The sequence below is a fragment of the Talpa europaea genome (assembly GCF_964194135.1).
Source record: "Talpa europaea genome assembly, chromosome: 15".
Classification (NCBI taxonomy): Eukaryota; Metazoa; Chordata; class Mammalia; order Eulipotyphla; family Talpidae; genus Talpa; species Talpa europaea.
The window spans coordinates 17,766,106-17,789,578 of NC_140083.1; the positions used below are offsets into that span (position 1 = coordinate 17,766,106).

Here is a 23,473-nt window from a genome sequence, read left to right on the forward strand (position 1 = left end):
ACAGGGGAAAGAAGAGGGGGAAAAGGCACACTAATGGGAAAACAAATTCTTTTAGGAAAGATAAATGGGCTCTTGGGAGATAGGTGAGAGATTGGCTAGCTCTGTAATAATGTCTGTGTAGGTGGATTTTATCTTGGGTGCTGACTTCTTCCATGATGGGTGTCCTTCCATCTTTCCTGGTTGTGAAACCCTTGGGAAAGGGATTTATGACAGTTGACTTCTTTTTGGAGTCTTTGTTTTTGGACAGATGTAAGGAGTTTAGGGGGATTAAAAACAGTTTTTCCTGTGTCTGTTGATCTCAAATGCCTTTAGCACAAAATAGTTTTTATGCCACAGTGACATATTTTGGATCCCTTCACCATTTTATTCAGATATACTTACTCTTCCTACTTCTTAATGTCTGTCATGTAGCAAATATACTAATTTGTTTTTATTTATTTTAAGCAGTCCAAAGTAATCCTTTTTTTTCCGCCCAGAATAGTTACCAAGTGATTTGGGTTGGAGAAAAATTAATGGGCACCTAGTTAGTTCAAATTTAATACTCAGATTCATAGTAGTGATTAACATCTTCCACTACCCTCACCCCGCAGCAAACTGGTAAAAAGAGTAAACTGGTAAATTGATGTTTTGAAGAGTTGAAGTCACCGTTTCATATTTTTTGATGTAGTTGATTAACGGTATTAGCTGTTTGTTTGAACTTGTCATCAGTATCATTAGGCCTCAGATATGAGGCATTTCAAAAGAGACTGCAGCGCCATCTTTCCACCCTTATTTATATAATGACGGAGTAAGTGGGATGATTGCAGTTAAATACAGTGTATAGTCCCAATGTGAAACTTTTAATTGAGGTTGTTTAGAGAGATTTTTTATCTATTTTTTTATGAATAATCATAAAAGATGGATTGTTCATTTATGACATTTTCAAAAGAGCCTGTGTTCTTTTATTTGTCACGTGAAATGAACATAAGCACAGGAGAGCAAGCATTTTCTTATTTGACTTTTTGGATTATTACTGAGCCTAGAGAGTATCATTTTACAGTTGAGGAAAATAGTTTTATTTTGAACTATTGTTGAATATGTTTTTTATAATATTTAGGAAATACGAGAAATGAGATGTTATAAAACTGAAGCTTATCCTTTATTTTTTTAAGATTTATTTATTTATACAAGCACTGGGTACAGTCAGAAGCACAGGAGGGTGAGAGAATTCACCAGAGCCAGAGTGGGGAACAGAACAGGCAGACTGACGAAGTACACTGCTGAGGGGAGCAGCGGGCGGCAGGAAAGGTCTGCGCACCATGTGGGACCCTTGCTGGCGGCCGGGTGTCGGACCAGTGCTGCAGAGGCTGCGGGCAGCTTTGCAGCCCAGCACTTAACCACTGTGCCACCAGGGGAGGCCCTGAAGCTTATCCTTTAAATGCTAAATGATTTTAGCTATTTTGATAGAAATAATTTTTTTTAAAGATTTATTTATTGGGACTCCCTGGTGGCATAAGGGGTTAAGCACTCTGCTATAAAGCAGTTTGCAGCCTCTGCAGCATGAGTTCGATCCCCGGCCAGCCAGGGGGAATACCACATGGCGACGCGGACCTCTCCTGTCTTGCCTGCTGCTCTCCTCAGCAGTGTGTTTCAGTCAGTCTGCCTGTTCTGTTCCCCACTCTGTCTCTGGTGGATCCTCTCACCTCCCGCATCTCTGGCCTGTGCCCCAGCTCTTGTATTAATAAAATAAATAAATCTTTAAAAAAGAGATTTATTTATCTATGCATACAAGAATGGAGTGCAGACCAAAGGTGCAGGGGTGAGAGGACTCACCAGAGTGGGGAGCAGAACAGGGGAATCTTGTGAAATACGCTGCTGAGGGGAGGAGCAGGTGAGACAGAGGTCAGCTGTGTCATGTGGGTTAGCTCTTAAACTCAGGCTGCAGTGGCTGGCGATAGCTTGATAGCTCTGAGACTTAACCACTGCACCACCAGGGAGGCTCAGAAATAATTTTTTTAAAGCATTTAGTTTTACTTCTATGTACTATAACCAACCAGAAATTTTCTTGACAAATTATAGACTTCATTAAGTGTCTTAATTTTGTTATTACGAAGTCAAGCAGTGTCTAGGTCTCCTTACTCATACTTCTAAGGGATCCAGATTGGCTGAGAATTTTGAATTCATACCTTTTAAAATTTTCAGTTCTCATTCTTACTACTATAAATCAGCCCTCTTTTCTTTCTTCTAATGTACTTTTTCATATTTTGCTATGAAGTTGACCTGAAAGTTTGTTCAACTTGTGTTAGCAATAAGAATAAATTGGTCTCAAGTGAACACATCAGGTACTCTTATGAGAGAAGTATATGTTGGCGACTGCTGATATGCAACAGATCCCTTTGTTGAATATTTTCTGGAACAAATATTGGGTTGTTGAAAAAGTCATGACGACTTTTTGCGACAGATGGCACTAGTTCATTTTGAAAGTATGAGAGTTATTTGCATCTATGTTATTGGTAGTCATTTGACAGTTGATAGGTCTAGCTTCAGTGTAAGAAAAAAATTGGGTGATTTGGTTGAGTTTTGGACATTCTATAACATGTTGAAGATAGAAGAGCAAACTGCATTTTCGCCATATTTTACTCTTTTCCATCCGTAAAGGGAAGAACGTGCGTCAAGCTCGTGAAAAGTTTCATAAAGTTTATGGTTACAATGCTATAAAAGAAAATCACTGCCAACAATGGTTCACGAAATTCTGTGCTGGTGATTTTGATCTCAGTGATGTTCAGGGTCAGGGAGACCCACCAATGATGAGGATGACAAAATAAAGGCATTGATCAAGTCAAACCCACGTTACATGACACAAGAGGTTGCAGAAACATCGAACATCCATAATTAAAGCATTCATGACCACTTGAAACAAAGCTAGGAAACTTAAGCAAGCTCATTATTTGGGTTCCTCAGGAACTCAAAGAAGTTCATTTGACGGTGTGTATGAACATCTTCAACATGCTCATTTAACACGAGGAAAATGATCCTTCTTTGAAGTGACTAATAACTGATGCTAAGTGGATTGTTCACAACAGTTTGTTGTAAACACTTTGGTTCACCTCAGTGGACATCGAAGCAGATACTCATCAGAGGAAGGTTATGCTCTCAGTGTGGTGGGGTTTTCAAAGTGGTGTGTTTTACAAGCTCCTACCAAGGAACCAAACAATCACTTCCAGTGTGTACTCTCAGCAGTTGGACAGTTTGAATAGATCCATAGTCCAGAAACATCCAGAGTTTGTTAATTGTAAAGGAGTTGTGTCCCATCATGACCACGTGAGATCACACATGTTTGATCACCTATCAAAAATTATTGGAGCTTGGATGGGATGTGTTGCCATACCCACCACACTCACCTGACCATGTGCCATCAGTCTTTCACTTGTTTTGTTCTCTTTAAAACTCCGTGCATGGTATAATGTTCACTTCAGATGAGACTGTCAATCAGCACCTTGTTCAGTTTTTCACCAATAAAGACAGGTCCTTCTATGAATAAGGAATGATGAAGCTCACTGAAAGATGGCAGGTCATTGAATAAAATGGGCAATATATCATTGATTGATCTTTGTATAAATTGATTCTTTGTATAAATAAATGACCTTGGAAAAACAAAAAATAAGTCAGAACTATTCTGACACTCCAGTATCTTTGGTTTGAGTTCTACCAGTTACTTTGCAAAAATTCTCTCGTTACTTCAGTACTTGTTAAGATTTTTGAGGCTTTGAATGATTTTGGATAGTAGTAGTATATTTGTATTTTAAATAGTGCTTATTTTATTGATATGATTGTAAAAAATTATTTAGAAATTTAAAAATATTTTTTCATAAAAGGCAGAAAAACAGTCAGCTAAACTGCAGGCTGAACGCATGGAAAAAGAGCTACAATCAAGCAATGAACAGAATACTGTTTTAATCAGTAAACTGCATAAAGCTGAACAAGACGTAAATACGCTGACCAGTAATGTAAGTTATCTTCCATCTCTACTTCATTCTTTAAAATGCTTTTTATTGTATAATGACAAAGAATTTTATATCTAAGTAGTTTAGGTTTCTATATTGAAATCTCTTTTATCCTGTCATTTTTACCTTCCAAATTCATGCAGAATCTGACTACTCTTACCACTTCTGTAACCATTCTAAGTCCAAACCATAATCTCTTTAAGCTCAGATTTTACAGTAGCTGCCTAACTGCTTGCTTTACTTTGTAACCATTCAAATCTCATTGTGATCTGGCCTCTGCAATCTTTCCACAGCCATTACAGTTCATTCCCTCTTGTTCACTTTGTTTCAGCCTCACTGGCCTCTTCACTCTTATTTGAGAAGTCCAACTCTACCTTAGGGCCTTTACAAAACTTGATTGCCTGGCATTGTCTTCCCTCATATATTTACATGACTTCCTACCTCCTCCTTGTTTTGTAAAATACCATCCCCCCCTTATCCTCTGCCTTAGTCTCTTTATCTTCCTTACCTGCTTTATTTTTCTGCATAACTCTTAACACATCTGATATATTTGTGTATTTTTTTGTCTTTCTCTTTCCCATCTCCAATTATAAGCTCCATGAAAGCAAGGACATTGCTTTCAGTTCTGATTTATCTTCTATTCCCGGAACAGTGCTGGCATGCAGTAGATACTCATAGAATGTTTGTTAAATGAGTATATTGGTGTTAGCATGATCTGTATTTATGTTACTTTTGAAGAATATAAGGATTTGAACTTGTTTAATGCACAGTTTTTCTTAGCAACTTACAGGGGTTTTTGTTTCAGTAACCACAAATATAGAGTAGCAATGATAAAACTGTTTACAGAATAGTGAATAGGAATATCAGCACTGAAGTCAGAGAAACTGGATTCAAATTCCATTTTTTCTCTTACTTAGCTATGTGACTTTAGGCAATTTACTTTCTTTCTGAAAACTGAAGTGTTTTCCTGTATAAAATGAGACTAATACCTATCTTAAAGAGTTGTGGCAAAGATTAAATGAAATGTTATGAATAAAACATTTAACACAGGCTTAAAATAAAACCATCCGGGCCTCCCTGGTGGCTCAAGGGGTTAAGCACAGCACTGGGAAGCTATCCTCAGCCTCTGCAGCACGAGTTCCAGCCAGGGAGCTAGCCACACGGCACAGCAGACCTCTCCTGTCTCACTCACTGCTCCCCTTAGCTGTGTATTTCAGTCAGTCTTCCCGTTCTGTTCCCCACCCTGTCTCTGGTGAATCCCATCACCCCATGCACCTCTGGCCTGTACCCCAGTTTTTGTATGCAAAAATAAATCTTAAACCATCCATGTATTACCCAGGTATTAGTAGTAGTAGTATCTGGAGCTCTCTAAGAACTTAGAAATAAGACTGGTTTCTGAATCATTGAAATCGTTGTGTTTTCTATTAGACCAAAACCAAACTTAGATAAAATTACCTTACAAACAAGATGGCTTCCAGGCCCGAGGGAATTGTTTTGGCCCGGTAGAATTACATGAATTATGTAAGGATTAATGTCTTCATCATAAATTCCTTGACCAAGGAATCACTTGAGAAGACTCAAGCAGTGATCATGACAGGGAGAAGAATGAGTTTTAGCCAGTAGAATTGAATAGTTCTCCTCCCACTGAAAAGGTCATAACTTCTGTGCACAGGAATATGCCAATCTATTGTAATTTGTGGCCATGAGATGATCAATTTACCTCATTCCATTTGTTCTGATTCCATGATCGCCAAGCAACCTCTGTTAATTAAATCCTCATTTAATTTTGACTATAGGTAGAGGATGCACTGGTCCTTCAGACTTAAGTATTCTAGTTTCCATGATAGTTTTTTCTCATAGTTGGTAAACTTGCATTCTGATTTTATAAACTTCACTGTCTACATTGTGAATGTAACCTTGACAGTCTTAAGTATAATGACAAAATTGGATTTTTCTGCCTGAAATGCCAAAACCATAATATTAGGTATAAAGATGGTTTGGGGAGGTTGTGTACTCAGTTTTTCCAAAGCAAACACATATTTTATGTTTGAAGATTATATATCTAGAGACATTTAAATTTTTTGTTTTCTGTACTGTATAGGTTAAGTGTGGTTTTGTAGCAGGGTTTTATTAAGCTAATTAGACATTATTTAGTTATCTAATTAGTTACTTAGAAATGGTAGACCTAGAAAAAATAATTGAAAATTAGACAATTTAAGAGTTTTAATTAAAATATTATTTCAAGTATATTTTTCTAGCTTATTGGTTGGAATTCAGATATTTTTATTTATTTATTTATTTATTTATTTATAAAGATTTATTTTATTTATTTATACAAGCACTGGGTATAGTCAGAGGTGCAGGAGGGTGAGAGAATTCACCAGAGCCAGAGCCGGGAGCAGAGCAGGCAGAAGGACCGAAGTACACTGCTGAGGGGAGCAGCGGGCGGCAGGAGAGGTCTGCGCACCATGTGGGACCCTCCTCCGGTGGCAGGGGAGCAGCAGGGGATGGAACCGGGCGCTGCGGAAGCTGCGGGCAGCTTCGCAACCCAGCGCTCAACCGCTGCGCCACCGGGGAGGCCCAAGAATTCAGATATTTTTAGTATTAAAAATTCATTTTAGAAGAGGTCATAAAGTATTGTGGAAAAGTTCTTGGACTTTGACTCAGGTGAATCTATCTTTGAAGTCTGACACTTTCATTTCACTTAGCACCTGTGTGATTTCTGGTTTGCTTAACTTTTAAATGAGGATAATGCCAATCATGATTTTTTTAACTGGAGATGAAAATGATAATGGCAACGATTATAATCTAGTGATATCCTTAAATGGGCACATAATGTAACATATAGAATAAAAAATTTTGAGTTCTTTGACTAGTTTTGTTCTTTACTGTTTCAATAACTGTGTAAGGCAAGTTACTTGATAATCAGCATCCAATTTCCTCATAGGTGAAATGAGGCATTCTTCCAGTTGATCCATATGAGCCCTCCCAGCCTACTAAGATTGTTTAAGTCCTACTAGAAAATAATTTGGCTCTTTCTTGAGTAACTGTAGGAAATTCAACATACACAGATGAATGCCTACAGTGATAAGAGTATGCAAAGAAAAACAGAACACATGGAATTAAATGCAGGATAATAGGAGTTCTTTGATGCTTGTTGTTGTGGTGTAAATTACTTTCAGTTTTGTTAAAAAAACAAAACAGAACCCAGTACTCACTATTTTCATAACATTCTTCTGGAACTGAGTACCCATACTGGAGTGCAGGAATGATCTGAATGATGGTGGACCCACAGGACAGTACATAAGCTGGTTATTGTTGAGGCTTAACTCTCTTGGTGACCACCACATACTTTATTTGCTGCACATGTTACCTGTCCTTGACTCAATTGTGTCTTGACCTTGATTTTTTTTTCTTTTTCTGTGCATACTCTGTTGCTCTTTCTTTTGCAGAATTAATGTTGCTCTTTCTTTTGCAGAATTAATGTATTGGTAATTCTCCCACACTGCTGAAGGAAGAAGAGCAATTTAGTATAGTATTTATTTCTCTGCTTGTTACTTTGCATATAAATGGAGTTCAAAAAAACAATCTTCAAGTTTCTCTTTGAAATCTTCCATGTAAAAAGATTTATTGGAAGGATAAATTTTCAAATATTTCAAACCTGACTGTCACAGTTTTCTTTGCAACTTGAAATTTTCATCAACATTTTGCAGTTCTGGCAAATGGTGTTCGCAATGCAACGGAACACCTGGGGTATTCTTGTCTAAGTTACACAAGTTTTTGGAATGTTTAAGTTTTAGAATCAAGTTATGTTAGTGTGACTACCAGTGTTTTGGATTTAAAAGTTCTATTGAAGATGGGTTAATATGACAACCTTAAAAACATTTCACATTTAATGAAATCTATTCTAATTACTTCAGAACGCCAATAAAATATACATTTTAAGATAACCGACCCACAGTTAATCTTTATTAGCTAAGTTAATTAATATGCTTTGTGTATGGATATATATATATATATATATATATATACACACACACACAACCTTACAGATTCTGAAACTATAAAGTGCCTATTGCCCTTTTTTCCATTTATTAAAGTTTTATTGGTAGGACCAGGTAGTAATTTGTGAATACTTGTTCCTATTGTATGCAAAAAGCATAAAGCAAGTTCAGTATATAAAGATTATATAATCTACATTGAAAATATTTTGTGAATATAGAATAAAAAAGAAGGCTTACCTTGGCACATAGGGCTTCCAAAGATTATGTGTTGAAATTATATCAGTATTTTAACATTGTGCGTTTTAGTTAGGAAAAGACTCCTAGTTTTCCTTTTTTTTTTTTTTTAAAGATTTATTTATTCATTTACACAAGAACCGAGGTACAGACCAGATGCGTGGGAGGGTGAGAGGATTCACCAGAGACAGCAGGGAACAGAACAGGCAGACTGACGAAATACACTGCTGAGGGGAGCAGCAGGCGCAACAGGAGAGGTCTGCTGTGCCATGTGGGACCCTCACCTGCTGTCTGGGATTGAACTGGTGCGGCAGAGGCTGCGGACAGCTTCACAGCGCAGCGCTCAACAGCCTGTGCCACCAAGGGAGGCTCGACTCCTAGTTTTCTTTTTTTTTTTTTTTTTTTTTTTAATATTTTTTTTTTAAATAGAGGCATGCTTTATTTATTTGTTTGCTGGTTTGTTTGTTTTGTTTATACATGCACTGGGTACAGTCAGAAGCGCGGGAGGGTGAGAGAATCCACCAGAGCCAGAGCGGGGAGCAGAGCAGGCAGAAGGACCGAAGTACACTGCTGAGGGGAGCAGCGGGCGGCAGGAGAGGTCTGCGCGCCATGTGGGACCCTCCTCCGGTGGCCGGGGAGCAGCCGGGGATCGAACCGGCGCCGCAGAGGCCGCAGGCAGCTTCGCAACCCAGCGCTCAACCACTGCGCCACCGGGGAGGCCCTCGACTCCTAGTTTTCTTAAAGATTTTTGAGGCCTGATAAAAAAAGATTAAGAACCGAGGATATAGAGGCAGAGACTTTATTATGACTGCTTGAAATTTAGTTCCAGTTATTCACAAGAAGTGCTGCTATTTGTTATATCTAGTTAATGAATATTTGTATTAGTTTAATTTTTGATTATTCTCTTAACATTTTTAGGAAGTTAACTATTAGTATTAAGTACATTCATTATTTTATGATTGTAGCAGTGTGACATTAAAGCAAAACTTAAAGTACCTTCTAAGTCCATAGGCCAGTAAATTTAAGTACAGAGAGGATAAGTCCCTGGCTTGAGCACATACTCGTAGTTTAATAATAAAAGTTGACCTGAAGATGGGCCTCATTTCCTTGACTTCATGTCCACTATTCTTTCAGTTTAAATAATTATATTTAGTTAAAAAATTTTCCTCTTTTAAATAAATCTCAGGGTAGAATGAGTTAAAGAGATAGATTTTTATTTTGTAGTTCCTTTTTGTTGAAATGAATCAACGTTCTATAAAATAAGATGGCTCCAATTTTCCACCTCATATTTAAAGTAGCTACAGTGTGGTTTGTTAATGACCTGCAATGTCATTCTTAACCTTTTGCAGTTAGTATAAAATAGCAGGTTATAGTTACATTTGCCATAGAGATTGGATTTTCATTGTATCTGTTTCTTCAAAATTTTAAAGCATTTAGAGTTTAAATTCTCAGTTCATGAAATTATAATGTAATAAAACCCAATCTGTAGAAAATTTAAGTATTAAATATAATCTCGGCAGATTTTGTGTATTTAAACCTTGTTTTATGAGATTTGTTTTCATAGGTAAAAACTGCAGGGCCGCCCTGGTGGCGCAGGTGGTTGAGTGCAGCGCTGTAAAGCTGTGCGCAGCCTCTGCAATGGTTCGATCCCCGCAGGCAGCGGAGCAACCCACATGTCACAGCAGACCTCTCCTGTCTTGCCCACTGCTCCGTATTTCAGTGCATTTCAGCAGTATATTTCAGTCAGTCTGCCTGTTCTGTTCCCCGCTCTGTCTCTGGTGAATCCTTTCACCCTTCCGCACATCTGGCCTGTACCCCAGTTCTTGTATAAGCAAAATATTAAAAAAAAAATACAGAAAAGATTTTTTAAAAATGCAGTGTTGGTGTCAGCACAAGGTATCCATTTTATGCAGCGTCATTTAAAAACCTACAGTTAATTTGGAGGAATGCATCTTAGTGTGGTTAGCAAAATACAGTGCTTGCTTTTCTATGTTTCCTTTAAGTGAGGATTTTGCACCAACCATTCCTTGCAACATTTTCAAGATCTTTCACAGATGGACTCTTTTTTTGTGAGTATCTTTAAGACATTTCTATTTGTCCTTGCCATCTTTGACTCTAGGATCTTTCTCCGATTTGTTCCCAATTCCCAACTGCAGTTTTTGTAGGGTTTTATTGGATTGAAATTATCCTTTATTCCCTGTTCCCATCATTTCACATTTTACGTATTTGGTTTGTATATATTGGTTGTTTTTTACTCTGATATCATAGTTTTATATATTAATATGTCAGAATGCAGGTTTATCTTTATATCTGTATTGGTCAAATTCTCTTTATGGTACTGTATCTAGTTTTAGAAGCACCTTACCAAGGGAAGAGATAAAGAAAATGGTAGAGGAGTGAAGATGATTGACCAGACAAAGCTTTCTCATTTGCTGCACAATTCCTGAAATAATGTCTATCACATAAATAGGGACTTAACAAATATTTATTGAATGAATGAAGGGTGTACTGCTTATTAACTAGGAATAGTCAACTTTCAAAAAAGAGAAGAGTGAAAATGGGCATGTGATGGGTTAACTGCATGGAAAGTCATAATAGTTGCATTCATTCAGGATTTTAAAAAGGCTAAGTTTTGGCAGTAAAGTAAATAATACTTTTTAAAATCTCTTTCCAACCAAGTATACACATGCACATTAGTCACCCAAATAAATTGAATCTTCTTTTCTGTCTTTTTGTTAATCTTTGCCTCTGAATTGGTTTATTTGCCTTCAGTTTCTTAATCTAACACATTTGCAGTTAACTTTTTGAAAGAAAGTTGATTGTGCCACCTTAGTAGCTAATAAGATAAGCCTTTTATATGACATGGGCATTTTATTCCCTGTCATTCCACAGATTTCATACTTCCTTCTCTTCTACTTATAATAAAGTATTACGCATTGTTTTTTAAACAGACCTTCTGATGTTACACCTATATAACATTTTAAATGCTGTTTTGTTTTTTTTTTAATATTTATGTATATAAGAACTGGGGTACAGGCCAGAGGTGTGGAGGGTAAGAGGATTCACCAGAGACGGGGGGGAGGGGGGACAGAACAGGCAGGCAGACTGAAATTCACTGCTGAGGGGAGCATTGGGAGAGTCAGGAGAGGTCTGCTGTGCCATGTGGGTTGCTCCCCAGCCAGCTGGGGATCGAACTTGTGCTGCAGTGGCTGCGGAGAGCTTCTAGATTGCATCTCAACCCCTTGTGCCACCAGGCCCCTAAATACTGTTTCTTATACTTTAAAATGTTTTCTTGCCCCCAATACTTATAAGAAAGACTTCAGTTTTTTTTCCCTAAAAATGTTTCAGTCATTGACTATTGAATTTCAAGTACTTGGAGTTAAGCCGTTCAAGGCAAGATTAAGCCAGATGATTTCAGATATTTATAAAGAAATGGCTCATTTCTATTAGGAAAATACTGGGGTTTTTTTGGTGCTAAGTACTATTCTCAGTTCTGTGCCAATATATGCTCAAAGTATAAACTTGTAGGAAGAAAGGTGCTTACACTCTGTACTGTGCTGCCAAAGTGTTTACTCATATTTGTTAATGGTTTTGGACAATCACTTAATGGTGAAAAAAATGACTAATACAGTTTCAATTTCTAATTAACAGGTGAAAGAACTGAAGCATTCAAACAAGCTAGAAATAACAGACATCAAACTGGAGGCAGCAAGAGCTAAGAGTGAGCTAGAAAGAGAAAAAAATAAGATTCAAACTGAACTGGATGGTAATATGAATTTCCCTGCTTTTGACTATTATTTTTAGGTATAAATTCAAATTAGTAAAATAGATCAAACTGAATTTTTATTTCCAGATTTTTGGCTTGATAGAATTTTAATCTTAAAGCAGAGCATTTTTTTTGTTTATATATAAATGTTCATTCTGTGATCTAATTAAAAAAATCTTAAGTTTATGTTATAGCTATTTAGTACATAGATTGAAATTTCAAAGGGGATTCTATACTTCTGGGTTTATAATTTTAAATTTATTTAGATCATTTGGTTTTTGATCCCAGGCTATTTTAAGTCTACAATGATATAGAAAAGATAGGTGGTTCCAGGCACAATTTTTAAATAAAAATTAATCTTAAAATTAATCTTTACACAGGCCCTAGACTAGTGACTGGAGCCTAAGTCAGCCAGGTCTTATTTTAAGCTTAGATTAGGCTTAGAATATCCTTCTCAACAACATTTCACAGAAATATATTATTTCTGACACTTATAAAAAGTATTTGATAAGTTGCCTTTGTAATTATCTTCATATTTATCTGTAGTTGAACTGGATGACCTCTGTAGTTTCAGACCAAGTTCATGAAGAATTATTGTTTGCATTGTTGATCTCTACTTGATGTTTCTACTTTTCTACTTGATGTTTTTACTTGTTAATTTCTGCTTGAATCTATGCCAGTTTACTCATGGTTTCCATATATTAGGAGTAAGTATTCTCAGGGAGTTAAAGTATGAGATCTAGTTCTGCATTATTTTTTAACTTTGAGTAGGATATGAATTTGTTTTAGTTTGACTTCTGCAAAATATGTCATTTCATTATAAGGAAGATTTGTGAATTCAAGGGGCTAACTTGAAAGTTTCCAATTTATAGTTTTTTAAAGATTTATTTATATAAGAATGGGGTACAGGCCAGATGTGTGGGAGGGTGAGAGGATTCACCAGAGACAGAGCGGAGAACAGAAAAGGCAGACTGAAACACTGCTGAGGGGAGCAGCGGGCGAGACAGGAGAGGTCTGCTGCGCCATGTAGGTATCTCTGCAGCTGCTGGGATCACACCCGCGCTTCAGAGACTGCGGACAGCTTCACAGTATTGCGCTCAGCCCCTAGTTTTGCTAAAAATCTGATAATTCTGGAGTACTAGATTTTGAAGGGTTCTATGATTTTATTCACTCTGCTTCCAGCTAGCTTTATGATGATGCTGTTTGTGGGGTGTAGATTAAAGAACCTTTGGATGTCCTCCATATTGATATTCTCGGATTTCAAGATTCAATGAGTAAAAGTTTATCACCTTTTATTAAAGTTTTGTGTGTGCTAAATAAAATGATAGAAAAGTTAATTCAGTTTTAGTCTTTTTTTTTTTTTAAAGATTCTTTTTATTTATTTATACAAGTACTGGGTACAGTCAGAAGCGCGGGAGGATAAGAGATTTCACCAGAGCAGAGAGCAGAACAGGCAGATTGACAAAGCACACTGCTGAGGGGAGCAGCAGGAGAGGTCTCGCGCGCCATGTGGGACCCTTGCCTGGCGGCCGGGGATCGAAACAGCGCTGCAGAGGCTGCAGGCAGCTTTGCCACCCAGCGCTCAACCGCTGCGCCACTGGGGAGGCCATAGTCTATCTTATTCTTAAGGAAAGTATATCAACAATATAAATGTCTTTGAGAATATATGTCCAGAGAGACTTACTTTGTACATTCTTTTAATTGCCTTACTAATTTATGAATGTTTGCTGTCATGATTTTTTTTCATTTTAACGTATTTTTCTCCTTAAAAATAAAAATACCAGGGTTACAGACAGACAATGAAATTCTCAAATCAGCTGTTGAACACCACAAAGTGCTTCTAGAAGAAAAAGATCGTGAATTAATACGTAAGGTACAAGCTGCCAAAGAAGAGGGTTATCAAAAACTTGTGGTATTACAAGATGAAAAGTAAGTACTTACCTTCTTTTTGTATTAATTTTTCTTGCAGATGAAAATATTTTGCTGTCATATCATCCTTATTGTTCTCAAAACATAATTATCATCTGTTGTTTTTAGGCTAGAACTTGAAACCAGATTAGCAGAGCTAGAGAAAATGAAAGTGGAAAATGACGTCTGGAGGCAATCTGAAAAGGATCAGTGTGAAGAGAAGCTGCGGGCTTCGCAGATGGCAGAGGAGTCGGCCAGAAGGGAGCTTCAGAGTATTAGGTTATATATGCATATATGTGTTTTAAACTTTTCATCTTCAAATTATTTTAGAGCTGGCAAATCATTGTAAAAATACAAAGAATTCCATGTAATCTTTACCTAGACTTTCAAATATTAACATTTTGCATAGCTTTGTTATGACTATCGAAACTAACTAGCATATGACTATGCTAACTAAGAAATTAACATGAATATAATCAGGAAATCAGATAAACATTACTTTTATTAAACCTGTAGATTTTATTTGAATTTTACCAATTGTCCTACTGATTTCCTTTTTCTATTCTAAGATACATTCTAGGGCTATACATTGTCTTTAGTTTTGGTCAGTAATTTTGTAGATTATCCTTCAATTTGAGTTTCTTTTTTTTTTTTTAAACAAGTTTTTTTTTTTTTTTTTTAATAGAGGCATGTTTTTATTTATTTATTTATTTGTTTGTTTTTTTGTTTATACATGCACTGGGTACAGTCAGAAGCGCGGGAGGGTGAGAGAATTCACCAGAGCCAGAGCGGGGAGCAGAGCAGGCAGAAGGACCGAAGTACACTGCTGAGGGGAGCAGTGGGCGGCAGGAGAGGTCTGCGCGCCATGTGGGACCCTCCTCCAGTTGCCGGGGAGCAGCCGGGGATCGAACCGGCGCCGCAGAGGCTGCGGGCAGCTTCGCAACCCAGCGCTCAACCGCTGCGCCACCGGGGAGGCCCTAAAACAAGTTTTTTTTAAAGATTTATTTATGCATACAAGAACTTGGGTACAGGCCAGAGGTGTGGGAGGTGAGAGGATTCACCAGAGACAAAGTGGAGAACAGAACAGGCAGATTGACTGAAATACACTGCTGAGGCGTGCAGCGGTCGAGTCACAAGAGGTCTGCTGCGCCATCTGGGTAGCTCCCTGGCCAGGGATCAAACTCATGCTGCAGTGGCTGCGGACAGCTTCATAGGTTGTATCTTAACCCCTTGCGCCACCAGGGAGGCCCGTTTCTTATTTCTTTATGATTAAGTGTAGGTTAGGCATTTTTTTTTTTTTAGCAAAAATAACAGTCCTAAATTATTTGGCCTTGGTGTATTATATTTGGAGGTACGTCATTTGTTCCTTACTAGTCACTAAACTTTGATCCCTTGGTTAAGATGGTATCTGTCAAATTTTCTCACTATTAAATGGCTGATTTTTTTCCTCTTTATAATATGTAATTATCTTATGGGGAGATACTTTGAGACTAAATATTCTGATCATACAGTGTTCCACTAATTTCAACATCCATAAATAATTCTTGTTTGAAATAATTATTACAGTAGTTTGCCAAATGATTTTTTATTTCCATCATCCCATCTACTTTTATCAGTTGGACTTCTTCCCTCTAAATATTTACATGAGTTTGGATGTATGTATGGATTCTTATACTATGTAGTCTTTTTTTTTTTTTTTTTAAATCATTTTGTTGCTAAAGTTGTCTCAAATTTGGCCACTGGAAGTTCTTTCAGGTTGATTTCTATATCCTTTTGACATGACTCCATTATTTTTTGAGGTCATCTTTACTTTCTGTCATCACAAGATATTCTGGATTTATACTTCCCCTGCCTGAGGCATGAAATCAGCCAGTTGTCTAAGGTGCTCTACTTTACATTGGAGACAATGTTTAGAAACCAGACTCCAACTGTAGGTGTACTTATTGATGCTACGATGTCATTACTTGTAGGCCTTCTCAGTGAACTGAGATAGGGAACATATGTCTACAGATACACACATTTTTTTGTTTCCTGTATGTATATATATATATTAATAATCATGAAATCATATTCCTTTTTTCCAATTCCGGTTCAACACCATGGTGTTCATTCTAGCATTCCTTCCTTTGTTATTCTTTTCTTTGAGAAATTGTATTCTTGTTATCCATAATTTTGTAGTCACTTACTTTCTAGAATATGCAAAGTAACTTTGGAATTGTTAGCTTGTCATATGTGAAAAACAAACTTGTTAACTGCTGTGTATATATAGTTTTTGTCTTTAACCTAGAGTATATAGTTAAAATTCTTTTTTCCTGGGCCTCCCTGGTGGTGCAGCTGTTGAGTGCTGGGTTGCGAAGCTGCCCGCAGCCTCTGCAGCGCCGGTTCCATCTCCGGCTGCTGGGTGAGGGTCCCACATCGCACGCAGACCTCTCTTGCCTCCTGCTCCCCTCAGCAGTGTACTTCGGTCCTTCTGCCTATTCTGCTCCCTGCTCTGGCTCTGGTGAATTCTCTCACCCTCCCGCGCTTCTGACTGTACCCAGTGCTTGTGTAAAGAAATAAATAAATCTTTAAAAAAAAAAAAAACAAAACTTTTCCTGGGGCCTCCGTGGTGGCGCAGCGCTTGAGCTCTGGGCTGTGAAGCTGCCTGCAGCCTCTGCAGCGCTGGTTCGATCCCTGGCCGCCGGTGAGGGTCCCACATGGCACATAGACCTCTCCTGCCGCGCCCTCCGCTCCCCTCAGCAGTGTACTTCGTTAGTCTGCCTGTTCTGTTCCCTGCTCTGGCTCTGGTGAATTCTCTCACCCTCCCGTGCTTCTGACTGTACCCAGTGCTTGTATAAATAAATAAGTAAATCTTTAAAAAAAAAAAAAATTCTATTTTCCAAAGTTTTTTAGGTCTTTTCTCCCCAACTTCCCCCTAATTGTGGTGATATCATTCATTTATAAAACATTTATTTTTTTCCTTTTGGCACATTTCTCTTATTCCATTTTTGGTTCTCACCTTATCCTTACTGGATTCATTTATTAATATATTCAGCTATGAAACATCAACATTATTCTAAAAGAAAAAATTTATCAAAAATATCTTTAAAAAGTGCCACTCTCCACATTCTATCCTGTTCTCATTTATCCTGCACCCCCATGGTTTATTCTTCCTGTTTTGAGGGGTTTTTTCCTTCACAAATGGCAGAATTACGTATATTTTATTTCCTCTTCTTTTACATAAATGTATCCTAGAAATGGTCCAAGTTAGTTCATAGAGGTCTTCACTCATTTTGTTTTTTACAGCTGCATAACACTCCATTGCACGTGTGTCACAGTGTTTATTCAAACCACCTTTTCTAGGTTTGAGTAATTATTTTGTTTCCAACGTTTTGTCATTAAAGACAGTGCTGAAGTCAGTACTCTTTTGTATTAACATATTGTTGGAGTTGTTTTAAGGGTAACTTCCTAAAGTGAATAAGTAGGTCAAAAGTTAAATGTAAATACAGTTTTGTTAGATACTGTCAATTTCTATCCTGGTGAATTGTACCACTTCACATCTCAGTGGAGTTTAATTTGCTTTCGTCATTATGAATGAGATTGAGTAACTTATGTTTCGGGACGATATTTTACCTTTTTTGTAAATTGTGTGTTTCCCTCTTTTCTATTGATTTGTTTTTTTGTTCCCCTTTGCTTTCTAAGAACTCTTTATATAGTAGGAATGTTAGAGCTTTACCTTTGTTGTATATTGCAAATATATTCTCCTAATTTGCCAGTTGTCTGACTTGTTATTTTTTGCTAACATTTCTTTTATTATGTAATCAGATTTAATAATTTTTTATTGCCTCTATTTTGAATCATAGCCTTCTACACTGATATTAAAGAGAAATTCACTTTTTCTTGTATGGTTTCAGGTTTTTTTTTTTTTTTTGCATTTATTTGGATCTGATTTATTTGGAGGGCATTCTTTTGCTATGAGGTACGGGTTTTAATTTTACTTGTTTCTAACTAGCTAATCAGTTGTCTCTCACTTTCAGTAAGCTTTCTTTGTTCCAGTGACTCTTGAAGACACCTTAGTCATATTTAAACTTTCCATTTACTTGGTTATTACTTTTTGGATTTTCCTTCTTTCACTGTTCATTTGCGCTACCATATTAGCTTAATTATAAAGGCTTTATAGTATGTTTGAATGTGTTAAAACATTGTGATTGGATTATTCTATCTTTGTAGTTTCTCTCTTACAGTGTTTTTTTCTTTCATATTTTTCTGTATGAACTATTGATTATCAGTGTCTAGCTCCAAAAATGCTTTGTTGATATATTTATTGGGATTTTATTAAATGTTTTTACTAACTTGGGGAGAACTGTCATCTTTAAGATGTTTAGTTCTGCCCAAGAAGAGAGATTTACTTCTGTTTTATTTAAATTCTTGTTGATGTCTTTCAGGAGTTTCTAAAATTTTTAATTTGACACCTTTTTTGTTTATTCCTGAACAAGTACTTTATATCTTCTTTGTTGCCTTTGTAAATGTGTGTTTGGTCTTCCTCCCCCCCAGTTTTGCTGCTTTCTTTCAAACTGTATTTTGAGTGTGGGGAGGTGAGAGCATTCTCCAGAGACAGAGTTGGGGGCAGAACAGGCAGATTTACGAAATACACTTCTAAGGGGAGCAGCGGGTGAGACAAGAGAGGTCTGCTGTGTTATATGTGGGTCAGCTCTCTGGTCAGGAATTGAACTCAGGCCATAGTGGTGATAGGGATGAGACTTAACCCATAGGCCACCAGGGAGTGTCCCGCCTCCCCCACCCATCGTTTTGACTGGTTATTGTTTGTCTGTGAAGACTATCAATGTTTATATGTTAATTCTGTATTGTGCTAACTTGGTAATTTTACTCTTTGAGTTAGTTTTACTGTTTATTAGCTACGATTTCTCAAGTTTACATACTGTCGTGTCATCTACAAATACAGCTCTACTTCACCAATTCTTACACTTCTGATTTAGCTAATTACACTGACAGATGCCATCAATATAGTATTGAGTAGTTTCAGAGGTAGTGAGCATCCTTCCTTGTGCTCAATCATGGTAGAAATGTCTATACTATTTTTCCAGTAATTAAGATGTTAGCTATAGGACTAAGGTGTCTGTATTTCCTATCATTGAAGAAAGTACCCATCCGTTTTTATTTTCTTGACTGTTTTTATCAGACATGATTTTGAAAATTGCCCAAAGGTTTTTCAGTATCTCTGAAGATAGTTATGGTTTTCTCCCCTTTAATACTATTATCAGTGGATTTCCCGATATTGAACCAACTTGAATTTCTAGACTAAACCTCTCTTGATTTTAGTGTCTCTTTTGGTTTAAGATAATGGTATATTCTATTTATTAATGTTTTATGTTATATTTGGTCCATATTTTCTGTTTTTGTAAAATCTTAGGTTCAGGCATTGTTGTTATTCTTGCTAATAACAAAAAAATAATAACATTTTCCTTGATTTAGTGGTCTGGGACCAAGACAGTACGGTGGCACTGTCTGAAGGCTGCGAAATTATCTAGGCTTGCGCCTAGTCTGAAATAGTTTCCTGGTAATATCTGTTTCTTTTACAGAAATGTGCCTCTGTAAGCTCTCTGTTTATTGAGAGCAGTTTTGAAAAATGTGTTTTCAAATTTATTTGCATAGAGATCTGCAGTTTTTATTTTTAAATGTCTTCTGTTTGAAAGCTTAATTTTATTGATATAACATTGGCTTATGACATTTGTGTGTTTCATGTGTACAGTTTTATACTTCAGCATCTATATGTACTACATCATGATCACCACCAAAACGAGTTTTTATCCACTCCATACAATTCACCTCCCCTATTATATATTCTTTTTAATTTTTTTTTTAAAGAGGCATGTATTTATTTGTTTGTTTGTTTGTTTGTTTATACATGCACTGGGTACAGTCAGAAGCGCGGGAGGGTGAGAGAATTCACCAGAGCCAGAGCGGGGAGCAGAGCAGGCAGAAGGACCGAAGTACACTGCTGAGGGGAGCAGCGGGCGGCAGGAGAGGTCTGCACGCCGTGTGGGACCCTCCTCCGGTGGCCGGGGAGCAGCCGGGGATCGAACCGGCGCCGCAGAGGCCGTGGGCAGCTTCGCAACCCAGCGCTCAACTGCTGCGCCACCAGGGAGGCCTTCTCCCCTATATATTTTTTACTCAGTCTCCAAACCTCTTCCTTTTTAGTAACCATCAATCTGTCCTTTGTATCTAATGGTTTATGTTTTTAACTGTTTCTTTATATTGCATATATGAGTGAAATAGTATGATATATTTCTTTCTGTCTGACTTATTTTACATAGCATGAGATCTATCCATGTAGTCACAAATGGCAAGATATCTTTTTTTAAATAGCTGAATAGTATTTGTGTGTGTGTGTGTATGTGAGAATCTTCTCCATTCATTCATAAGTGGGCATTCATAGATTTTTTCCTTATCTTGACTCTTGTAAATAACACTACAGTCAACATAGGGGGTGCATATATCTTTTTGAATTAGTGGTTTCACTGGACATTTCTCATCTTGTTTGTCTTTTCTTTCTCTTTCTTGATCAAATAGCTAGTGCTTACTTTTTTTATTGTGGGAAAATATGCATAAAAAGATTTACTATTTTAATCATTTTTAAATATATAGTTATTTTTTAACTAGGGTTTTCATTTATTGAAAAATAACTATATATTTATATATTATTGAGTCATTTTCTATTTTCTACCCCATTAATTTTATCATCTTTCTGTTTTTGCCATAAATTTTTTCAGTTTTATTGTGTTTAATGTATTAAATAAAAATACACCATATAAGTAATGTATACATTGATAAATTCTGATAATTTTATACAGTTGTATATTCACCATAACAACTGTTATGTCTATTTTTGAACCCCCTCTGAATCCCAGTCTTAGGCACCCTGATTTATACATGTTGTTACATATATGTTTATTTCTTTAAATTGTTGATTATTATTCTATTATATGGATATAATATGATTTATTTCTCCATTCTTTGGTGGACAAATATTTGGGGTTTTTAGTTTGGGATTATGAATAATGCTGCTAAAAATATTCATGTATAAGTTTTTGTGTGTACATAATGTTTTTATTTCTCTTGCTTAAATATCTAGAAATGAGATTGTTGAGTTGTGTATAAATGTAAATTTAATTTTATAATTTATAGCAGTACTGTTTTCCAAAGTGGTAGTACTATTATTTCATTTACAGTAGCAGCATATGAGAGGAACCATCTGTTTTCATGTCCTCAGTGACACTTGTTTTTGTCAGTATTTTTAACTTAATGATTTTAATGGATGTGTCGTAATAAGTCACTGTGGTCTTAATTTCATTTTCCCTGATGGTTAGTGTGCTTAGCATTTTAACCTGAGCTCATAGGCCACTTCACTCTTGTGAAGTATCTGTTCAGATATTTTGCCCATTATTAAAACAGAAGTTACTTTCTTACTGAATTGTAATAACTTCATGTGTCAGCATACAAGCCCTTTGTTAAATACATGTTCCAAGTACTTTCTCATAGTCTAACTTCTTTTCTTGATTATTTTTGTGTATATGTTTGTTGAAAGGAAGTTTTCCATTTTGAGGAAATCAATTTTATGTAAGTTTTTCTTTTCTGGTTTGTGCTTTTGTTGTTTGCCGAATACTATGTCAAAAATACAAAATACTTTTGTTGTTTTCTAGAAGATTAAAGTTTTGGATCCTTTATTTCGATTTTATGATTCAATTCATGTTCTTGTATGCTGTGAACGATGGTATAGGCATTCTTTTTTATTTCCTTATAAGTATGCAGTTGTTCCAGAACCATTTGTTGAAGACTATCTTTTCCTCCTTTTGAATTATTTTGATAGATTTGTTGAAGATCAATTAACCATATAAATCTGTGTGTGTGTTTTTTTTTTTGTTTTTTTTTTTTTGGTCTGTGTTCCATTTCAATGACCTATATGTATGTCTTGACACTGCTGTTACACTGTTTTGACTGCTGTAGCTTTATATTATTTGATTCAGGTAGTGAAAGTCTTCTACCTGGTCAAAATGATGTTGATTCTATTTAGATGCTTTAAGCTTCTGTGTCTTTCAGGCATTTGCTTAGGTCCTTTGTCTTTCCACATAAAATTTAAAAATCAGGTGGTCCTCTTTTGCAAAAGGTCTTGTTAGAATTTTGAGTGGGATTACATTGAATTTGTAGCTCTATTTGAGGAGATGTGTCATTTCAGTAGCCTGTCCAATCTTTGTGTATAGCATATCTCTCCGTTTAAGTCATTTTTAATTTCTTTCATCAAAGTTCTATAGTTTTCGTTTTAAGATTTATTTTTATTTATGCATAGAAGAACTGGGGTGTAGGCCAGAGGTGCAGAGTGTGAGAGGATTCACCAGAAACAGAGTGGGGAGCAGAACATGTGGATATACTGAAATACTCTACGAAGGGGATCAGCCAATGAGACAGGAGAGGTCTGCTGCGCCATGTGGCCTAGGTCTCTGGCTGGGGATGGAACTCCTGCTGCAGTGGTTGGTGATAGTTTGATAGGGCTGAGACTTTAACCTTGTGCCACGAGGAAGGCCTAGTTTTTTTTGTATGTGTCATGCTCATCTTGTGTTACATTTTATTCTTAAGCATTTTTATGTGATTATAAATTGATTTTTAAAAATCTTGCTTCTAATTGTTCTTTGCTAACATATACAAATAGTTGACTTTTATGTATTGACCTTGAATCCTTTGATCTTAGTGAAGTCCCATTTTCTCCTAGCTACTTTATGGGTTCCTTAGAGTTTTCTAAGATGATGATGTATATCATGCACTTTTTTAAGTTGTTTTTTTTTTAAATAGTCTAATTTTTTTTTTTTTTTAAGATTCATGTATTTATTTATACAAGCACTGGGTACAGTCAGAAGCACGGAAGGGTGAGAGAATTTACCAGAGCCAGAGCGGGGAACAGAACAGGCAGAATGACGAAGTACACTGCTGAGGGGAGCAGTGGGCGGCAGGAGAGGTCTGCGCCCCATGTGGGACCCTCACCAGCAGCCGGGGATCAAACCGGCACTGCAGAGGCTACGGGCAGCTTCGCAACCCAGTGCTCAACTGCTGCGCCACCAGGGGAGGCCCAAGGTTGTTGTTGTTTTTTTTTTTTTTTTTTTTTGTATCTCTTTAATTTGGAAATTTAATGAAACTGATGGCCATTTGTTCACTTTTATGTGGACTGTAAATTCCACAGGGTTAGTGATACTTGGTTATTTTCTGGTCTATCTGCAACACTTAGGATTCAACTCAGCATTTGGAAACAGTTGTTAAATATTTGTCAAATATGGAAATGATACATGCCTGACACACAAAACCTAGGCAATAATCATAATTGGTTACCCTGTGCTCATAGAACTTGGAATGATCATTTCACTGACATTTCAAATGTTTCCTTTTGAACTTTACTTGTATTCTCTTGTACCTAGGTCCTCCTAGGTACAAATACTAGTCTACCTAGTATTTCTATTTCCATAATTTTAAATGTTTTTTTTTATATATATTTTTTTAAGATTAATTTTTATTTATTTATTTATTTATACAAG

At 36.6% G+C, this 23,473-nt stretch overlaps 1 protein-coding gene across 2 annotated transcripts in view; it reads left to right on the top strand.

The window, feature by feature from the left end:
* The window catches only part of CEP83 (centrosomal protein 83), a gene marked incomplete at both ends in the record, with an annotated part of 52,593 nt that overhangs the window by 13,747 nt on the left and 15,373 nt on the right, over positions 1 to 23,473 (top strand). For both annotated transcript variants that reach the window (XM_084255891.1, XM_084255892.1), the window contains 4 exons: positions 3,855 to 3,986; positions 11,873 to 11,987; positions 13,772 to 13,916; positions 14,025 to 14,174. In XM_084255891.1, the coding sequence (XP_084112017.1) occupies positions 3,855 to 3,986; positions 11,873 to 11,987; positions 13,772 to 13,916; positions 14,025 to 14,174 (542 nt within the window). The remainder of the gene's footprint in view (positions 1 to 3,854; positions 3,987 to 11,872; positions 11,988 to 13,771; positions 13,917 to 14,024; positions 14,175 to 23,473) is intronic.